Here is a 20,159-nt window from a genome sequence, read left to right as displayed (position 1 = left end):
TATCCATTAGTATATTATACCGCACTGTCCGGGTGTCCTTGCTCTGTGTGTGTGTGTGTGTTAGTGTGTGTGTGCTGGTAAACCCGGTGACAAACTGCATATTGTGCCTAGCTTTGATGTCTGCGTACAAGGCTGAACTTTGAGTTGAATGCAGTGTGAAGGGAATATCTGTGCATGAGTGAATATGTGTTATGAGCTAAACACAGGTTGACTCCTGGCTCCCACTTCTGTTGCGCTGCATTGCAACGCTTTTTATAGCGTTGCTCGCTGTTGCATTACATTGCATTGCATCAAATTTATTGTACTGCGTCAAACAGATTAGCGCTGAGTTGTTTTGTTTCAACCGTGTGCGAGCCACACAGCTACAGTGATCAGACGAGGTGAAGTCAGTCGTTGGAGATTAGAGGCAACAAGAGAGGAAAAGTAAGACATATTGGTGTCATGGCCAATAACATGCAGGAGAGTGGCGTCATAAATTGTTGTTAAACGTCTGGTGTTAAGTTAAGAATGATTTCTCTGTATAAAGTACCTGGTCCAAAATTTGTTAAAGCAATGCAGCTTTAAAGCAGCGAAAATTAATACTTTAATAATAACGACTGATCATCGTGATGAACCCACAGAGAATCAACACTCTGTTTTAGCTGCTTTCAGCTCACTGTTCTGATTTTCTGTCTTAAAGCTTCATTGTTTTGGGTCTCTCACCGCTCGAATGATGTCGTTTTCGGCAACAACAGGCGGCTGTTTTTGGCAAAAATGCTTTAAAAACGCTACCCGCTCAACATGAAATGGTCGACAGACAAAATTAGCCGCTAGCAGGTGAACATAGTGGAGCTGCTGGCTGCTGAAACGCCAGGTATTTCCCTCTGGAATTAGAAAAACAGAACTAAAAGGAGAGTGAATATTAACTTATTTGATGAATGAATGCTAATGTTGCTACAAGTCTGTTGGGTGTGTAACTAGGTACCTGATAGCTAACAAGTGTTTGCTAACAAAAATCAATAACACTGTCGTGTCTTTTCGGTAAATATGACGGTGCAGCCATGAAACTGTTAGCTTAGCTTAGCACAAAGACTGAACACAGGAGCAAACAGCTAGCCTGACTCTTTTTAAAGTTAGCAAAATGCACCTGCGGGCACCTTTTAAACTCAGCAGTTACGTGATATCTAGTTTGTTTAATCTGACACATTGTGGTTTTATGGTCACCGTCGTCTCCGCTGGTTGCCTGGTAACCTCAGTCTAACTGGTAGTTAGATTTTATTACCTGTGGACAGAGTCAGGCTCGCTGTCTCCAGTCTTCATACAAAGCTAAGCTAACCAGCTGCTGCAAATTTTTGAACAAATCTGACATGAAGCAAAAACCGCAGGACCTTTAGATGTGTTCCCATGCTTCAGGCGTTCCTGGGTGTCTCATCAAGCTGTTTACATGGTCATTGATCGTTCACATTGCTGACTGACCAGCTGCATCCCCTTTGCCACAAACAGCACCCACCCTCCCACTCTGGGGAGACGCAGAGCCGCCACATCCCGCCGCTAATGTAAACCGCATCCAAAACAAGCAGAGTTAAGATTTGCCTCTCATCCATGCCTCCTGTAGTGTTGATGTTTTTTAATTGTTTGTCTGTGAGTATGACTCCCTGGCCGAATGACCGGCACACTGGCCATGCCCGTGCCATGCGTCCGTGCCTGCGGTTGTAATCCAAGGTCACTTAACTCCACAGTTCACACACCACGGACATTTACAAGAGCCTGTCACAGCGCGCTATGATGATAGAGTGTTGTGGCATTGCTAATTCATCAATGCTGCCCCGGCCGTGACACATTTACAGTATAAGGCATTTACAGGTTGTGTGTCTGGCCCAGGTGGGTGCGCCCTTAAAAGGCACAAAGGGGCGAATTGATCTCATTGTACATGTCTGAGGGATGTCTGATGGTTGGGATGCTGAATCAAATGGCAAAAACTCCAAACATTGGTCTCAACGCTCTCATGAATTATGGAAGACTTTCCAACAAATACAGTACAAGAAGCTTTAGAGCATGCTTGCAAGCCTGAATATTAATTATGAAAGAGACATAAAAAAAAATCCTAGTTTAAATGATGATAGGAGATGTTCACAGGCGCATTGTTTCTGATGGAGACCTATAATGGCTTCTGTAGTCTTTTCCAATGAGTGGCTGTTTAGACACTGATAGATATCAGATAAAATAGATCAATATTATTCTGTCTACCTCAGTGCAATGATGGACGATGGGGGGATCACAGCGTACTGAGTACCTGTATCAATAATGTCAAAGGCTTTTACAAAATGATAAATATTCTGCTGACAGTGTGTGTGCATGTGTGTCTCTGTGTGTATTCATGCGTGGGTTATGTGTGCGTCACACTGATGAATGCTTGAGAATAAATCCCTTGAGGAGAATGAATCTGTGTGTGTGTGTGTGTGTGTCTCTGTGCGTGTGTTTTGTTGTTTCTAAAATAAAGACGGCCCAAAAATAATGAGGCGGTGACTCAGAGGTTGACATATGGTATTTTCTGTGACATCATCTTTAGCATCGCCACGGCCTCAGCACTGAGAGCCTGCCAGCAACTGGTTCACGTGGCTCCCGGCATGCTGGCTGTGAGTTTGTTCATTTTATTGTGATTTTACTGCTCTACCCGGACATGCTGATGCCTTCGATCGATGCAGGAAAAGCTTGGGAATCAAATTCAACAAGGATCTGGATTGTCGTTACTGTAACAGTTTCAGGGATAACAAAATGGAGATTAATTACCTTCTCTTTATTACATTACATTATGGTAAAACAGCTTTTGTATAGAGACTTTTGAATCTTTGACTTTATTGCAGTCAAATTTTAGTCAGTGACATTTTAGTCTCATTTTTGTCATGCATTTTTAACCGTTATGTCCATTCTGAGGCTGCAGCTGCCGCCATCTTTGTTGCTAATGTTACCATGGTTACGGTTCTCATCTGTGGCGAGGTTTGTGGAATGGTTCCCGGACCAAAGTGCGTGCGTCACTGCCCTGCAGACTAAAACAGTATGTCCAGTCTCTCAGTATGTCCAGCTGTCTTTCCAAACTGCTACTTGAATATACAGTAGCTGCCCACTTTTTCTTTTGCTAGCACCTAGCGTGATCATAGCACATAGTAGTGGTAATGCTAGGTGAGCAGTTTAGTGCAGTATATTCACTCTCATTTTCGCCAAAATACTATTTACTGCTTTAGCTTGAGAGGAGAAGCTAAAGCAAAAACACAAAACATATAATAATTCTTCAGCAAACATCCAGGAAATGATTTAGATGGTCGACTGCCGACATGAATGTTAGCAATACGAAAGACAGCCAAGTGAGGTAACATTAAAGCTGCAGTGCAGGACTTTTACATATAGATGAATGCCCATTACATTCAAGGCCAGACGAGTTCATGCAATGATCACTGCCAAAATCGTAAATTGCTCCGTATTTCACAGCACACTGATCAGTTTGCCAGAGATGAAGGGGTGAAGCAACTGTAGCGATGGAGTATGGCGTCATAAGCACGCTGTCGGTGTTTGTGTAATTACTCTCAGTGCCAGAAGGGGGAGACAAAAGTTCTGCAATGCAGGTTTAACACACACATTTGGCAATGTTGCTTTAATGTTAGCCTACCCAGTTGTCCCAGTTGTTTTCCTTCACATGATCTTTTTTTTTTTGTGGAACTGCAAATTAATTTTGCCATAAATGTGTTACGTTTCCCTCCAATAGCCGCTAACGTTTGCTAGCATTACTGGCAGAAACAGAACGTTAGTGATTTCAAGGTGCTGCTGCTGCATTTTGTGCAACAAGTCAAGCAGCTAAATCAGCTTCTGAGGAAGAGATTGTTTTGGGCAGCAGAGGATGCCATTTTACTCATGAAGAGGCTAAACTGTCGTTCTACAGATGCATGCAGATCACTGAATAAGACTGTCAATTAAAACAATAATGAATACATTTTATCATTTATCCTAAATACTGCCTGACCTTAGTACATATTTTATGTGGTGAATCTGTGTTTGTAAATTCTGTAGCATCATTTTTTTCATGTTTTAGAATTCCGATGTGAGGTTACACACATGTAAACACACACTCATGTAAGTGGATGAGAGACTATGCATGAACACAAACAAGCCCTGGCATTGCAGGCAGTCAGCCATGCCAAGGGACATTATTTGGCAGCTGTCAGCTCTAATAGGAGTATAGCAGGGTGGGAGACAGATCCAGGCTCTGTACCAAGCCTACGAGGGTGCACTATCTGGCAGCAACAGCATATCTGCGTGTCTGATGCGTGCATGTGTGCACACACTCACGAGTAAGAGAATGTTTGTGTGTCAGAGGGACTGGTGTATCAGACCCCCTCTGAGATGCTGCATGCTACCACTTGTGCCACTGCAGTGTCCATTTAGCCTACTATCTATCTGGCCTTGTGTGTGTGTATGTGTGTGTGTCGACTCCCTCTGACAGCAGTGGCAGGATAAAGTGCAGTGAATTACTGATGAAGAGAGACTTCAAGTGTTGACTCTGTCATTTCATAACAGCACAAGACAAAGAGAAGGAGGGAGAGATAAAGAGATAAACTACAGCAAACACACGCACACGCTCACACACACACACACACACACACCATGCTACATATCTTTCTGCCTTCCCTCACTAACAAAGGCTTCATTTTTCATTCTAGTTCAAAACACCTATTTAGAGGCAACAATAACTATGAACTTCAACTTAATTTACATAACAATCGAACTCTTCAAAAAAGCTGCAGAGCTGCTCATTGCAACCAACATGACAGAGTCTGAAAATCCTACTTAATCGTATTATGAGTGAAGTATCTTCCTAAAAACAGAAAAACAAAACACTAAAGCACTGTTTGTAATTGTAAATAAGTACGTGAAAATCATATCATTTGGTCAAAAGGCCGTTATGAAGGCTTTTATTTGTTTATTTGTTTGTGTTTTGGGGTCTCTTTTCAAATTAGTAGTGAAATAAAGAGAGAAAACAGCCTCCGCATGGTCATAAACTTACCTCCACCCTCCTGCCTTGCTCATTCGCTCATTTTAAAATTCCCTTTTCCTGCCCCAGAGGATTTTTTTTTTGTGAAATCTTTGGTAACCACCACACACACACACACACACACACACCCAATTCCCACCCACTGTAGCCTCTCTAAATTACCACCCATGAGAATTAAAGGGTGAGTCACTCCTGTGTGGCATCAATTAACTCCCCCTAGGCACACACTGTAGGTAGGACACCAGCAGCTCTGTGCGTGTGCGCGTCTGAGCGAGCATCTTCCGTTCGGCGAACGCGCGCGAGCACGCTCCGTGCGTCCCTGTAGGTCGGTCGGGTGGCGCAACTGTAGGTGGCAAGCTGCATCACACGCCATTATCCAGCAGCAGTGTTTGAAAACAGCGGGGCTGCAGCTCCATGCTCAGTCCCATGCTAGGTTACAGGCCCCTGGAATCCACTGTGGGGGACCTTGTAAGATAAACTAACCTGCTGTGACAGTGAGGAGTGATTCAGCTACAAAATGCTGTGTGAGAGACCCAGGGGAGTAAATGTGTTTGTGTGCACTAGCGCGTGTTTGTTTGTGAACGTGTGTGTGTGTGTGCAGAACAATACTGAATGTCTTATTACAAGACCGTGGGGTGTTTTTCTCACTTTATTTTTAGCACGAAACACTCTCTGACAATTGAAAACAATAGTGCACATTTGGTTACACAATCAGGACCGGGCCACTGCAAGGTTGTGCTACGCTAACAAACACAAGCCGTACGGATGCTCTGATTTGGTTTCACAGCGTTTGACCGCATTGATATGCAATTTGACCATGAGATAAATATTTTGCCCTTTTCCTCAGGAGTAGTGCGGCAGGGCAAAAAGTGTTGGGCCACAAAAAGAGAAAAGCGTGTGTTTCCTCGACACTTGCAAATTAAATTCTATCGCAATCCGCTCGCTCAATTGACATTTGAGTTGCAGATTTTTATGCAGCTGAGCGAGTGAGCAAACAAGGGAGCAAGTGAGGGAATGACTTAATCATGCCGGACTCTTAATCTCCCTGTTTAGTTTTCTGCCATGTCGTAACAACAGAACAATAAGTGCTTACATGAGCTCATAAAGTGAGCCTTTAGCTGAGCTGCCGTTCGAGGGCACGTCTGAAGCCACAGTGGAGGGAATGGATAAAGTTTTCCTGTGAAACAAATAAATATACATGTGTCAGATGAGTTATTCTAAGAAAAACGTGTTTTCATTTTATCAATGCTATCTAATGTTCTATGAGACTGCATTAGTTTTAGTGCACAGTAACTAATAAACTATCAACTGTGTGTTAATGATGTGTATATCACGAAGGCTGTTGTGATTCTTAGCCAGGCTGGCAGCCTGACTCTTGGGGTGCCAGTGTTGGTCTGTCGGACGCTCGGTCCAGACTGAAATATCTCAACTGCTATCAATAGGATCGCCGTGACTTTTATGGCGTCCAGAGGATTAATCTCACCGACTTTGAAGATCCCCTGAGTTTTTCCCTCAGATCATGAAATCTGCTACAGTCATTCATGCTCCCCTGAGCTTGATTTGCAATAAACTTGGCGATCCCTTGACTTTTGATCTAGCGCAACCATAAGGCCAACATATCCATTTTTCTAATGCTTTGCCTTATGATTCCCATCTGCCTCAGCTGTACTTTGTGTCTAATGCTAAGTGGCTAATGTGAGGATGCTAACACGCGAAACTAAGACAGTGAGCATGGTAACAATGACACCTGCTTCACATAAACTCCCTTGTTGATAGAATTGCCATTACGACCATATTAGCGTGCAGATGTTAGCATTAGCTCAAAGCACCTCTCTGTCTACATAAAGCCTCACTGAGCCGTTAGCGTGGCTGCCGACTCATAGTCTTGTTAATGCAAAAAACCTCAACTCACGAAAAAGAAATCTTGGCTTCCAACATACCAAATTTGAGCTTTCTCACAGACATTATGTAGCAGTTCACCTCTCTTGGTGTAAAAGCTCCGATTCTCCAATCAGAAATACTTCTAATTCTGTAATAATGTATTTTAAAAAAGCAATTTCATCTTTCTCTTCTCAGTCTGTTTAGAATTAGAGGGCACAGCTTGATAAAGACTGTCACAGTCTAATCAAGTGCCACATGTTTCACCCCTCAGAAGGTTCATGCTGCGTGAATATCAGCGCAGTTTTCAGAGGCTAATTGTTTTTCCCAGAAACGTCTGAATGATCACTAATTGCGGCCGACTGAAAACATTCCACGACGGTACATGGTTGTCTCCGTTTGGTGCAGTTCCCACACATATTAAACTGCTTCACTGGAAAACACACACGCTTACACAGCTGGCTCACAGGGGCTTTGAAGTTGTCACTCTCCTCAGTTTGAACACCTCCATGGCTGCAGGTTTTTTGAAGTTTATATGTTTTCTCAAATCAAATTTCGGGGGACACTGGGAGTAGATTGTAGGGTTTTGTGTTGTCTTACTTTGCAATGTTTAGTCTCAGTCGGGACAAAGCTGAGCATGTGGTGCTGAGCCTGTCAGACCGCCTGGAGATGTTTCTTTGGAGTTTTCCAGAAGTTCCACCAAACCTCACGGGATGAAAACCCCTCTGTGGCGGATATTTACCGCCTTCTGCTGAATCGTTTCTGCACATGAGTTCTGTACAGGCTCTGTGCATCAGCCTTTATTCATTATTCAGCTCATATTGTGTCCTGCATTACAGGGAAAATCCATTTTTTGGTAATTTAATTGGAAATGAGGCTCATTGGGCCTTGCCTGGATGCAAACCTTATGAAATTGATTAACAATGTTCAATCTAGAAAACAGCACTGCTGTAACAACAGGGAATTTTCCACTTGAAGGAAGTTGACACAGCCTTAAAAACGCAGCCTTTTTAGTTGTACTGTATACAAATGAGAAAGAAAAAGTAATAGATCTGGGCAGGACCTGCTCCGTTGCTCTACTTACTTAAGTGACTGAGGCACAATGACTTCATGACTACATACATCATATATCACTGCAGCAGAATCCCTTCTCCACCAACCATAAAGTTTGGGGACTCACCAAAGGCAGATTTTTGGTTAAAACTGAAGCAACAGATGCAGACACATCCAGACTTTTTGTCCCTAGCATTTCCCATAATGCAACCAATAGCGTCATTTTGTCTGACCCATCCTGCCCGGTAAATGCTCTTTATCATGAGTAAACTTGCCTTTATGTGTCAAATTCCCCTCTAACTGGACCATAATGCCACTTTTCTGACTGCCTTGATGCTGTAAGATGTCTTAAACCTAAGTAAGTAATAATGTTAAATATCGGCATTAAAATATACAACACAGATTGTGATGCACGTCATCTCGAGGTTGCCTTAAAATCTTTGACATTCCCTCTTTAGAGAGCGAGGAGGATGCAGCTAATCAACAACACCCCGGCTTAAACAGCCTACATTCAAATCCACTGGGTTTGCAGCTCCTTGACACTTCACGCTTTTCAAAGAGTGGATTGGTTTAACCTATTAACATTTAAAAGAATAAGACAGCTTATGAAAATATATTCCTTCATAATTAAGAAGGCATCAGAATCAGGTTATTCTTTTTTCTTTTATTTCTGGTGCACAACAATAAACACGGTAAGAGAAAGGAAAAAGAAGAAGCACCAAACAAATGTGGTATGCACTGTATGCATTTTTGTGTGTGGGCCCACAGCATCCTGCATCCTCTATCCTCCCTCATATCTGTGCTAGAAATGTGTGTTGTTTGAAGTTGCTGCATGTCAACACTTACAGCTTCCACTCTTATCAGGAAAGAGCCAGATATCCCTCGGCATATAGACTGGGTGGATGCTATTCTGATCTGGGGTTTACACAGTGTTTGAATCAGTGCTTACACGGTGCAGATTTTGCTTTTTTATTTTCCACATTTAAGGCATTTAGCTATGCCTTTATCTCACACAACACAGTGGAAAAAGTTTAAGTTGCTTGATTATGAATTTATGAAAATTTATGTTTTTTGAGTGTGTGTGTGTGTGTGTGCAGAGGGCCTCTGATGGCTTCGTATCACTTTGTATCATTTCAAGAGTGCTAATAATGCAAGTTGGAATAGTTCATGTGACAGTTTCCTCAGGGAGGGGAAGGGAAACGAGGGAGGAAAGGCTGAGGATACTAAAGGGGGTGATGGAAAGAAGAGGGAGAAAATAGAAATTGGGCCAAAGGGTGAGAGGCCGAGAGGGTTGAGACAGGCCAGACGCGACGACAAGAGAGTGCAAGAGAGGCAGGATGAGAGGACCGAGAGGAGAGACCGACAGAGACAGAGGGCTGAGGAAGCGATACAGGGAGAGATAAAAGGCTTGTGGCGCCGAAAAGAGACGAAGAAGGGGGAGAGATAGCAGTAGGGGGGGAGAGTCAGACGCAGGAAGTTGAGAAGATAAGACAGACGGGATTAGAAGAGGCGAGACAGGAAGAGAAGATGTTTCCAGGGAGACAGAGGGTGTCGAGAACAACAAGTACTCAACAATAGCCCTCCTGAGCATCCTGGAGGGGACCAGAGGAAGAGACACGGAGACAAGATGCAGCTTCAGCTTGAGGACGAGGGGGGTGGACGAAGACTAATGAAGTAATGGAACGGCGGTGGACAGATATTGACGAGTAGAGAGAGAAATGGATTGGCTAGCAAGCAGAAAATGTAAAGAGCAGCTGAGATGCATGCGTGGTTACACTATGTGTGCTCCTGTGGCACCTGCTGCCCATGCTGTCCATCTTAAAGACACATTTTATGGGTATTCATTGTCCTGCGTCCACGATTTTGCAAGTAACTTAACGGCATCTTTTATTAGAAACTTTACTGCCTGCTTGGTAAATGTGTGCAGGTTTCAAACTCAGTCATAGCACAAGCATTTTGTTCTGAGAGCCAAACAACACACTACACAACTGTTTTCACCGGCGGGGTCGCACTCCTCATGACAAGGAAACAGGTTTTCATGTGTAAAATTGGTTGAGTTCCCCTTTAAGTAATTACATATAATACCATGATGGATTGGCATTGCTATGATGAAGTCACACAGCAGGCGCGAGACCAAGTGTCAAAAGTCATCACAACAACGTCAATATGTTATCGTATATCACGGCCAGGAGTGTGCCAATTTCCATTTAGTGCTCTTGCTATTTTCTCCCTCCGTTTGGGAAGAAAGAAACAAAAAATGAAACACAATCTTCACAATAGCACCTTGTACTTAGCGCCGAGCGCAAGTCCATTGTGTTGAATTGCATTATATTGTACAGGTGTTCGTGTTTTTATGCTCACTGCTCCCATGACCACAGGCGACCATTTAACAGCGGGCTAATAAAAAAGGCAGTTGCTCGACTGCATTTTAGAAGGTTTCAACAGTGAGATTAACGGTGAGGAAATATTTATGGGTCTCTTGATAGCGGCTCTCAGGTCACAGCTAATTTGTTGACTGTGTTGCTATAATTTCCTTGTCAATGGCGACATCTTGACGGCGAGCTTTCTCTTGTTTTTGGCGCTCCTTATGTGAAAGCGTATGAAACCAATTAAAGTCCCGGAGATCAACTGTGGAAACGGAATAAAACTTTTCATATGAGCAGACTGACAGCAGGAGCTGTTATTTTAGGTTCTGTTTTTTTTTCTCCACCTTTTTAAAAACAAACAGCGGCAGGAGCAAAATTGGTAGCTGACACTCTGAAAGGGCAAGTCATTTTGTTCAGTTTCCACCAGTGTAGTGAAGCAATTAAACTGCAATCACACATATGACAGTGAGCAGCTTTGTATGAGACACGCTTTGACACATCTATTGACTGAAACCAACACTTGTATATAAAAAAACACCCTCTTTCTCTGCCGTCTTGCACAGACTAGACAAGCAATGCCCAAATATTATGTTTTTTTTGTCAGTCTTTCCTCCCACAGTAGTGTAACATTAACTCAAGCAGGCCTTTATCAGCGACGCCATTTATTTCAACCATTTATCCACTGGCTAACTTTTGATTTATTCATTCATTAATTCATTTTGAGCTATCTGTTTACCATTTATTCGTCATTGTTAGCTAACCAGCTGTTTTATTAATTACTTTTACCTAACTAACACCGTAATTATGTCTTTTAATTATCTATTTTAACCATTTATCCATGCTTTTACCTATTTCACCTTTTAATCCATTATTTTTAGCTAACTATTTTGACGCCCTATCCCGTACTTTTAGCTAACTGACCCTTTATCCATGTCTTTTAGCTCTCTTTTAACCATTTATTCATTACTTTTAGCTCACTATTTCAATATTAATTCATTACTTTTAGCTCACTATTTCAACTGTTTATCCCAGTCTTATCTATTTTAGTCATTTTCCATTAGCTTTAGCTGTACTGTTTTTACCAATTTATCCATTACTTTAGACAGTTTACTTTAAGCTATTCCACCGTTCATCCATTCCTTTTTTTTTTTTTTAACAATTTCAACTATTTGTCTATTAGGTTTAGCAATGTTTTTCATTCGTTTCAGTTAGCTGTTTTTATTTTAGCTAGCTAGCTTTTAGCTTTAGACTCACTTCCTGTTTTTAAGTAGACTCAAATAAACAAACTACCGTCTGTCTGCTACAAAACTCAGTCCAAGTCCTTGTTTACAGCTGCGGGTTGTGTTTGGTCCTGAATAGTTAAATCTGCATGTTGGAAAGGCCTTTTCCTGCCTGTGTTCCAGTTTTGAGGAGGCATCAAAACTTGTTCAAAGGCATCAAACAATAAAAGATGGCAACAGGGGAAGTTGTTTTATATTTTATAAATGATTGATGCTCCCAGTTGGAAAACATCCAGAGACTCATCCTTTTCATCCTCAATTCCACTGTCTTGAATTTAATTCTGAGACTTTTCTGTTTGTTTTTATACAAACAATCTCTTTCAACCACAGGTAGAGCTATTAGGATGAAGGCTGTGGGTGTTTTTAATAAAGGATTGTAATATTATGTCCACGTGAGCGTTCGCAACTCTTTTCTATCTTCCTCAATCTGTCCAAACTCTTTCCCAGCACATCTCACGTACACTCTCCCATCGGTCCTCTTTGTTTCCTTTGTGTTGATGCTTGTGATTGCTGAAGTCAAGTTTTATGAGACATTTTGTTGGGTTTTGTGTCTCCTTTTCAGTTTGCATGCAGGCTGCTTTGATAAAGTGTCTAAATGCGTGTTTTGCTTCCTCCCGCCAGGACTCTGACGGAGCTTTTGAAGCAGCCAGGAGAGGCAGGAGTGGTGGATGGAACTGGGGTTCATCATCCGATAGGGACCAATGGCATCTCAGCCAGGGCGCTGCGCTCCAACAACGGTCAGTCCCCCATGTGTGTCTGTGTATCTGTATGGGTTTACATGCAAGCACCCTGAGCTGATGAGCGACAACAGAGGTTTTGCTGTTGCATCATATATCAACTCTAGCTCCAGCTAAAGAGGTCCAATTGAAGTAACATAGTCTTTTTATACTCTTATAAAGATCACTTAAACTACTAAAAGACATGTCTTAGAGTATTGGTAAGTCTTCCACGTCAGGTGACCTCATGTATCACTTCATCAAAACTGGTATTGCTATTTAAACCATTTCTTCATGCGTAACTTTTAGCAAACTATATTTCAATTGTTCATCCACTACTATTAGTGCACTGTTTCAACTGTAGAATTTTATCCACCCATTAACCATTTATCAAATGCTTTTAGATAAATTTCAGCAGTTTATCCATTAGCCCACTCTAAGCTACCATTTCAACTATTTATCCCTTATTTTAAGCTAACCGTTTATCCTTTACCTAGCTAACGATATTTCTTCAGTTTGTCCATTAAGTTGAACTATTTCAACTGTATAATTTTAGCTAATTATTAGCCATTTCTCAATTACTTTAGCTAACTATATATCAACACTTTATCCATTAGCCTACTTTAAGATAATGATTTCAACTGTTTATTCAAGATTTTAAGCTAACTATTTATCCATTATCTAGCCAACATTATTTCAGCAGTTTATACAGCAGCCTACTTTAAGATAACCATTTCACCTGTTCATTTCAACTGTTTATCACTTTAAGTTTAGCTATCTAATTTAACCATTTAGCCATAATTTTCAGCTAGAACTATTTAGAACTACTCTACCATTTTAGCCATTTATCCACCATATTTAGCTAAGTGTCTAGACTTTTCTGCTCACTTGCTAGTTTTCACACACTCTCAACATGTGGTGTTCAGGTGTTCCAGCTAAATCAATGTATGTTTTCGGATTAGTTGAACTACTCTGCGATCTTTCTGCAAGCTTCCTGAAAGCTGCAGAAGTAGGCTACCGCTCAGGGAACATGTAGGCACATCCCTGCCTGGGATCTTAGAGTGACCCTCCAATGCCGGGTTCAGACTACATGAAGCCCGATTTTGAGACGATTTTGTCATGGTCGTGAACAACAATTGGACGTCTTTTCCTGAGCGTTTACAGGTGCTCTCTCCAGAGGGGCAGTCAGGTAACAATGGCGAGGGGTTCACAAGACCGACAGCATCACACACAATGCTTCTGTCAGTTTGATTGACAGTTGCTTCACCCGCCTCCCTGATGACATCTGAACGTGATTTGGGGAATAAGACGTGCTGTCATTGGTTGTCTTGCTAGTCACCCGACCAAAACACAGCAAGGGTTTATGGCACTGGGGTGGTTAGATCTGACCCGGTGACCGACATCAAGGACAAAAAAATCATGTCGTCTGATCCCGGCATAAATCGAGAGCAATTCAGACAATTCAGAGGACTGGGACAAAGCCTTCACATCCACTGTGACACACCTTTATTTCCCCTAATGACACCACAAACAGATCACATCAGTGTTGAGCTTATGAGACAGTGAAGACTTCAATTCCACCTGAGAACAGCTTTCATTTTCACACACACGTTACAGACCCATTAAATGCACATTCATGTTTCTGCACCACGACTCTTCCCCTCGTACCCGCTTATAGTGACACCCTCACACACACACACACAAGTCTCACTCTCCATTGCTGTCTCTCTGTCTTACACATAAACACAAGCGCACATTTGTCGTCCACGGGCAAGAAAGCGCTGGGACAGACAGGTCATATTTAATTAAGATGTAATTAGCCGTGTTCCAGCTCCAGACCCACAGAGGGAACGCTGTGTGACCCATCTGTCTCCCTCTGTCCCTAAACGTTTTGACCACACACACACACACACACACACACACACATGCACATGCAAAAATAAAGTCGATGCTCAGTATCACCCCGTGCTTCTTCAGTGAATTGAGACTCAAATTTGTTAGCATATTTCTTGAGGGCTCATTTGTGACAAGAGCGATGGCACTCTTTAAAGGACGAAGGTCTGCCTCACAATTTGGCCCTCCTCATCAGGCGCAGCAGGAAAAATGCGAGCTATCCTTTGCTCCAGCTATTTTCAAGTACCCAGACTGACTTGTATTACTGCGTGCTACTCAAGGTAAATGTCTTTATTGCAATCGGCTTAGGTCGATATCTGGTTACTCACCAAAGCACGCATAAAGCTACATAATATCAATAAACATGACTCACTAAAGAGAGCGACCTTATGGAACATGCAATCACAGATCCGAACCATATGATCGGGTTCATGTATAAATCAGTGTGGTGTAAAGTTTTCTCCTGACACGTGCAGCATTTATCCACACGTACAGGCTGCAGGAACATGCTGAGGCTCCTCGCCTTTACTTTCATCCTCCCACAATTGCAATAAACAAGTTTTTGGCCTCTTTTTCACCCCGTATTGTGCTTATTAGCACTCAGCTTTCTTCTGTCTGCTTTCCCTTGGTCGTTCCATTTCTTTATTCCCCTGCCATTAAATCCTCCTTTTACACCCTCTGCTTTCTCACACTGCTTTGTCTTGGTATCTTTCTGTATCTTGTCTTCAAAGCCTGAATCAATTCAGTGTTTCAGCAGCACGCACATGCACTGTCAGTACATACTATACAGTATATAGTGTGGTAGTTTTTTCAGCACTTTTGTTGGTCTTAATATTTATTGTGTGTGATATATATTATGTTTGATTATTCCTTTAAATCTGATGGATCAGGTGTTTTCATTTAAAAAAGGAGGTTTTTAATTAATATTTCTGTAGCTCTCAAGCTGTATAAGTATAACAAGTTGTGTTTATGATTAGTGCACTGGTGAATCATTGTTAGATGCAGCTTTTTCCTCTCTTCTTTCTGCCAACTTTAAGTGTGTGATTAGATGTAATGACACACAGAGGCTGTAAAAGTCCAGCACTTGGGTTACGCGAGAAGAAAGGAGGGTTATTTGCAAGTGTTATGCCACTCGAGGGAGCGAGGGAAGAATGAACGCTGTAGTTAGAAAGATAATAAAGAAGGCGAAAAAACAGAAGGAAGGGTGTGAGAGGTGTTAGAGGAGGGATAAACTGGGCAGACATATGGGGGACAGGGTGTGTGTGTGTTTGTAGTGCAGGGGCTGAATGGGGGTACGGGGCGATGACAGTCAGGGCGAAGGGATGAAGCCATCCTGATCCTGCTGTGTCAGCCGTCTACACATAATCACCTCTTAATTAAACACATTTAATCCTCCGGGCCACTTAGACATAGAGAGAGGAAGCCAGAGAGAGACTGAGAGGACAAACAGAGAGATTCAGGGAGAGTGAAAGAGACATGCAGGGAGGGAGAGAGGACGGAAGACAGATGTAAACGTAGATGAAATGTTTGGCACTCCGCAGGTCAGGCTAAAAGAACGTTTACGAGGAGGTTGATGGTTGCATAAAACTGTCCTCCCGTTCAGGAGGAAAAACTGTCCTCCCGTTCAGTTTTAGGGCTCGTCCAAAACACTTATAGGCAGCGTGAAAAATTACGTGTCACCACCACTCCAATGCAGATAGAAACACACAGAATGCGACATTTGTGCACCCATTTCTGATAACTTTATTGCCTTCCCATGCAGATGCAGATGAACTGATTATATCGGAAACAATGGAAACACGCTAAAAACTGTCAAATTTGCCGCAAGGGAACAATCTAGAGCAAACATTAGTTGCTATTCTTATCGCTATACAAATATACTAAAAAAAATTCTGTTTCGTGATTCGCAATAGGCTGTAGCTGCCCAAGTTAGACTGCAGCGAGAAGCATGAGTGCAGCTGATTAGGATGAAAATACACCGAACAAGTTCTGAGCCCTTTCCCTAATGAAGACAGCTGCCAAATCCCCATGTTTCCTCTCTGACAAAAGAATGATCTCCTTATCTGCCTTCCACTTCCTCTCCTGTGCTCAATTCCAAGGCAGATATTTACCTAATACAATTTGAGAGATAAAGTAAGGGATAAAAGTGGCGAAATGTTAAGTCTAAGGCTGGCATATTTGACAGAAAGGGAGGAAAGAGAGAAACACGGAGAGGAAAAGTATTGAGGTCAGGCGACAGCTACAATGACTGAATCTGTGAAGGAAGGAACAGGAAGATAAGAGGTTTTATGTGGCTGCAGAAGACAGCTGGTATGATGGAGAGAAACAGGGTTGACAGGGCGCAGTGACTGAAGAAAGTCAATGAACAAGGTAACGGGGAGCGGAGAGAGACAGGAGGGAGGAGGTGAGGTTAAAAGATACATGCCTTAACAATGGCATCACTGAGGTGTGGAAATGGGAGGGCGCGAGAGGGGGAGGGATGGTGGAGGTAAAAAAAGAAGGAGACGAAGGGGTTGAAAGGCAGATGATGATGACAAAGAGCGGGTGGGCGTGACGCCGTGTCCAGTGTACAATGAGGAAAAGAGGGAGGAACTGGATCAAAACAGAGCGAGTGCGGGAGGGGGCTAAAAGAGTGATAGAAAAAGGTGGAGAAAAGAAAGAAACAGAGAGGGTGAGGCAGGAGGGATGGACGGAGATGGAGATAGAGAGAATAGATAGAAGAGACAACATGCTGCTAGCTGCGAGGGGGACAGCTGGTCAGCTGCTGCTCTGTTCTGTTCTGGTGTGGAGAGCTGCCCTGAGGACAGTCACCCCGCTCTGCACACACACACACACACACACACACACACAAACTTGCTAATCCATGTATGAACACAGCCACATGCACATATGCATAAGATTGCATACATATATAGTATACAAACACACAACACAGACGGGGGGCTGCACCCTTGCACGCACATTTTGCGGTGTTTTACTGTACAGACAGGGAGCAGAGATTTGTGAGGCTTCTTTCAGAAGTATGAAAGAAAAATAAATGAACGATGGGTGAGATAGAGGTAAATATTTAAAAGGATGATGGGAAGAATGGGCAGATCGAAGGAAACGGTAGAGAGAAAAAAATCTCCACAAACTAGAGCGGAGCACTGGAAATCAGAGAGAGTGAAAAAAAAAACCATAAGGGGCAAATAAGTGAGACAGTGAACAATTATCTAGAAGTGAGTGAGAGGGTATCAGGCAATGGGATGTAAATAAGAATGCGTGGCAGGGGAGGAGGAGCGAGGGGAGAACAGATGGCAGGGAAGAAGAGCGGGATGGAGGGAAGGAGGACGGAAAGCTGGGAACGCAAGAGCGCTCCCCGATCACTTACAGCCGACGTGAGCTACGCAAACATTGCCTCTGATTGCAGCCCTGAGTGCAGCTCACAGGTTAGAGCAGAGCTCGGCCTTCCTGTCAGCTGATTTCAGCACAGCCCAGACTCTGCTCGGGAAGCTTTCCCTCAGCTGGAAACTTGCAAAAAACTTCCAATTAATACATTAAAAAAGGCTGGAAACCTCAAAGCCGTTAACCTCAAAAACGATCTCCAGAAGAGGAATCTGTTATCATATGTGATAATTAAAACTGAAATCATATTGTTGAGGCCTGTAGCTGTCATTGAGGACACAGGTATGTTTTTTGTAAGGGAGAAGTTTGCGCTTGTATTAAAACAAACAATGTATATGTACACAGTGGATATTTCAGACACTCATTCCAGTATTTTTTGAGCCATCAGCGCTCAAATTTGGCTCACATTGAAATATCTCAACAACTATTGGATGGATTTTCATCTAATTTTGTTCATTCATGGTGCCCAGATGATAAATCCGGATGACTGTGATGATCCTCTGACTTTTATAGAACCACCATGATGTTCACACTTGAACAGACATACACACACACACACACAACTAATAATACTCTCATCAGCCTCAGCTATGCTTGTTTTGTATGGTGCTCATTTGCAAATGTTAGCATGCAAGCATGCTAAACTATACATGAACATTAACATAAACATCATACCTGTTAAATGTCAGCATGTTAGCGTTAGCGTGATGTTAACATTTAGCCCAAAGCCACACTTTTCCTATAAGCACAGCCTGTCCGAGGTGCTAGCGTGGCTACAGACTTGCATCTTGTTTGAGCTCCATACAAAATCTATTAAAAGCTTAAAGCTGCGCTGTCTCTCTTGAGCATAAACATAGAGAAACGTCACTGACCCGCTGTAATGACGCCATTAGCTGAATTATTTGCGAGCTACATAACTCTATTGTTACACATGAACCTTTAACGTGATAAAATCCGACATGAGATTTGATTATTGTACCACTGATTCAATTACCCATATAAACATGTGCCCTAGTTGTTATCCTCATCTCCATTTAAAACGCTTTGAATAATGATGCATTGGACTGTCTCAGTAATGCACATGCACACATGCAATGCTCCACTCAGCAGCTCTCCGAGGTAACCTTCAAACAAACGATGCCCCTCTGTTACAGATGGAAAAGACTTCAGTGGGGTATATCTGAGCTGGGCGGACTCTTCTTCTCCACTGGAGGTCTCTTCTGAGATAGGAACGGATTTGCATTTGTGGGGCATAATTTGCATGTTGCTGGCCTGCGAGAGAGGGAAAGGCAGGCAGACAGCGAGAAATATAAACATCAGAGTGAGAGTGGGAGGAAGGGAGGTTGAGATGGAAGGAGGGAACATTAAAAGAGGTAGAGCAGGAGGAAAAAGGGGAGAGACAAAGAGAGAGGGGGAGAAAAGGAGCGAGTGTTTGATGCAGAGAGAGGGGGAGAGCAAGAGACGGTGGAGGAGTGAGATACGATCAGTGTGACATTGAAATCAAAACAAGGAAATGAGTATCATGGGAGCCTGCAGGACGGGTGTTAAGTGAAAAGAAGCACTATAGGCAGGGGGCTGATGTGTGTATGTGTGTGTGTTAGCATCTGTGTGAGAGTGTGTTTGTTTACATCTGCGTGCCCTTGATTTCGGTGGATCGTCACTACAGTGCCACATGGGGCCAGTGCCAATTATACCCGCGCTGAGCTCGTCAGCGACACACCACCAGAGAGGCGGCGAGGGAAGCGAGTGAGACACAGCAAACATGGTTCAAGAATATGCGATTATATGTGTGTATGTTCATACAAGCATGAAATCACGCACCCATGCATGAACACACTGTACAGTCGGTACACCAGGTGGCCGACTTGTCTTCCAATCCAGTTACGTTCTTGCCGTTATGTCTGAATGACTGACAGGTCCGCCAATCTGTTCGCCGCTTTATGGGAATGCCTTATTCTAATTAGCGTCTGACGGGATGCGCATGTGAACCACAGCTGTCTGATCCTGACCCCGCCGGCCTCGTGATGGCCATTCTGGCCTTCGACCGACCCTCAACTGCCGGCCTCGTACGGCAGGTTTTAATATTGCACAGCAGAACACATTTTATTGGATCGCAGGAATGTGCTTAACCAGACTTGGCAGCTGTGATACATCAACACATATGCCACAGTGTGCGTACGCCTTAATGTAGCTGTAAACAAGTAGCTGCCACCATGGCTAAGTGTTGAAGCCGGTGCTGAGGAGTGATTGCTGTATTTGCTGTGTACAAATTGACAGGAAAATCCACAACTTATACAGATGGCAACTGATTTTAGATATTGTAGACTCACAGTTGCTCCTCTGAAAGTATCTAAATGATCATTTCGTATGTAAAAATTTTTATACGACACTGGTCAACTCATGGTGGACTGATGATCAATGCTATTGACGTCGGTGATGCCCTGAACCCCTGCGTTTGGCCAAAAACCTGCAAAACTGATGACATTCCCATTCAACTGCACTTTGTGAAAATTGCTAATTAGCGAATGTTAGCATGCTAACACAAGGCTGTGAACGTGGTAAAAAT

General features: G+C 42.9%; 1 protein-coding gene across 1 annotated transcript in view; it reads left to right on the top strand.

Moving 5' to 3' along the window:
* The window catches only part of LOC121620436 (protein shisa-8-like), an 87,884-nt gene that overhangs the window by 29,927 nt on the left and 37,798 nt on the right, over positions 1-20,159 (top strand). The window contains exon 3 of the mRNA XM_041956475.1: positions 12,222-12,337. Coding sequence (XP_041812409.1) covers positions 12,222-12,337 — 116 coding nt within the window. The remainder of the gene's footprint in view (positions 1-12,221; positions 12,338-20,159) is intronic.

The sequence above is a fragment of the Chelmon rostratus genome, chromosome 17 (genome assembly GCF_017976325.1).
Source record: "Chelmon rostratus isolate fCheRos1 chromosome 17, fCheRos1.pri, whole genome shotgun sequence".
Lineage (NCBI taxonomy): Eukaryota > Metazoa > Chordata > Actinopteri > Chaetodontiformes > Chaetodontidae > Chelmon > Chelmon rostratus.
The sequence above is the reverse complement of the archived record's forward strand: the minus strand, read 5'-3'. Positions and strand labels throughout refer to the sequence as shown.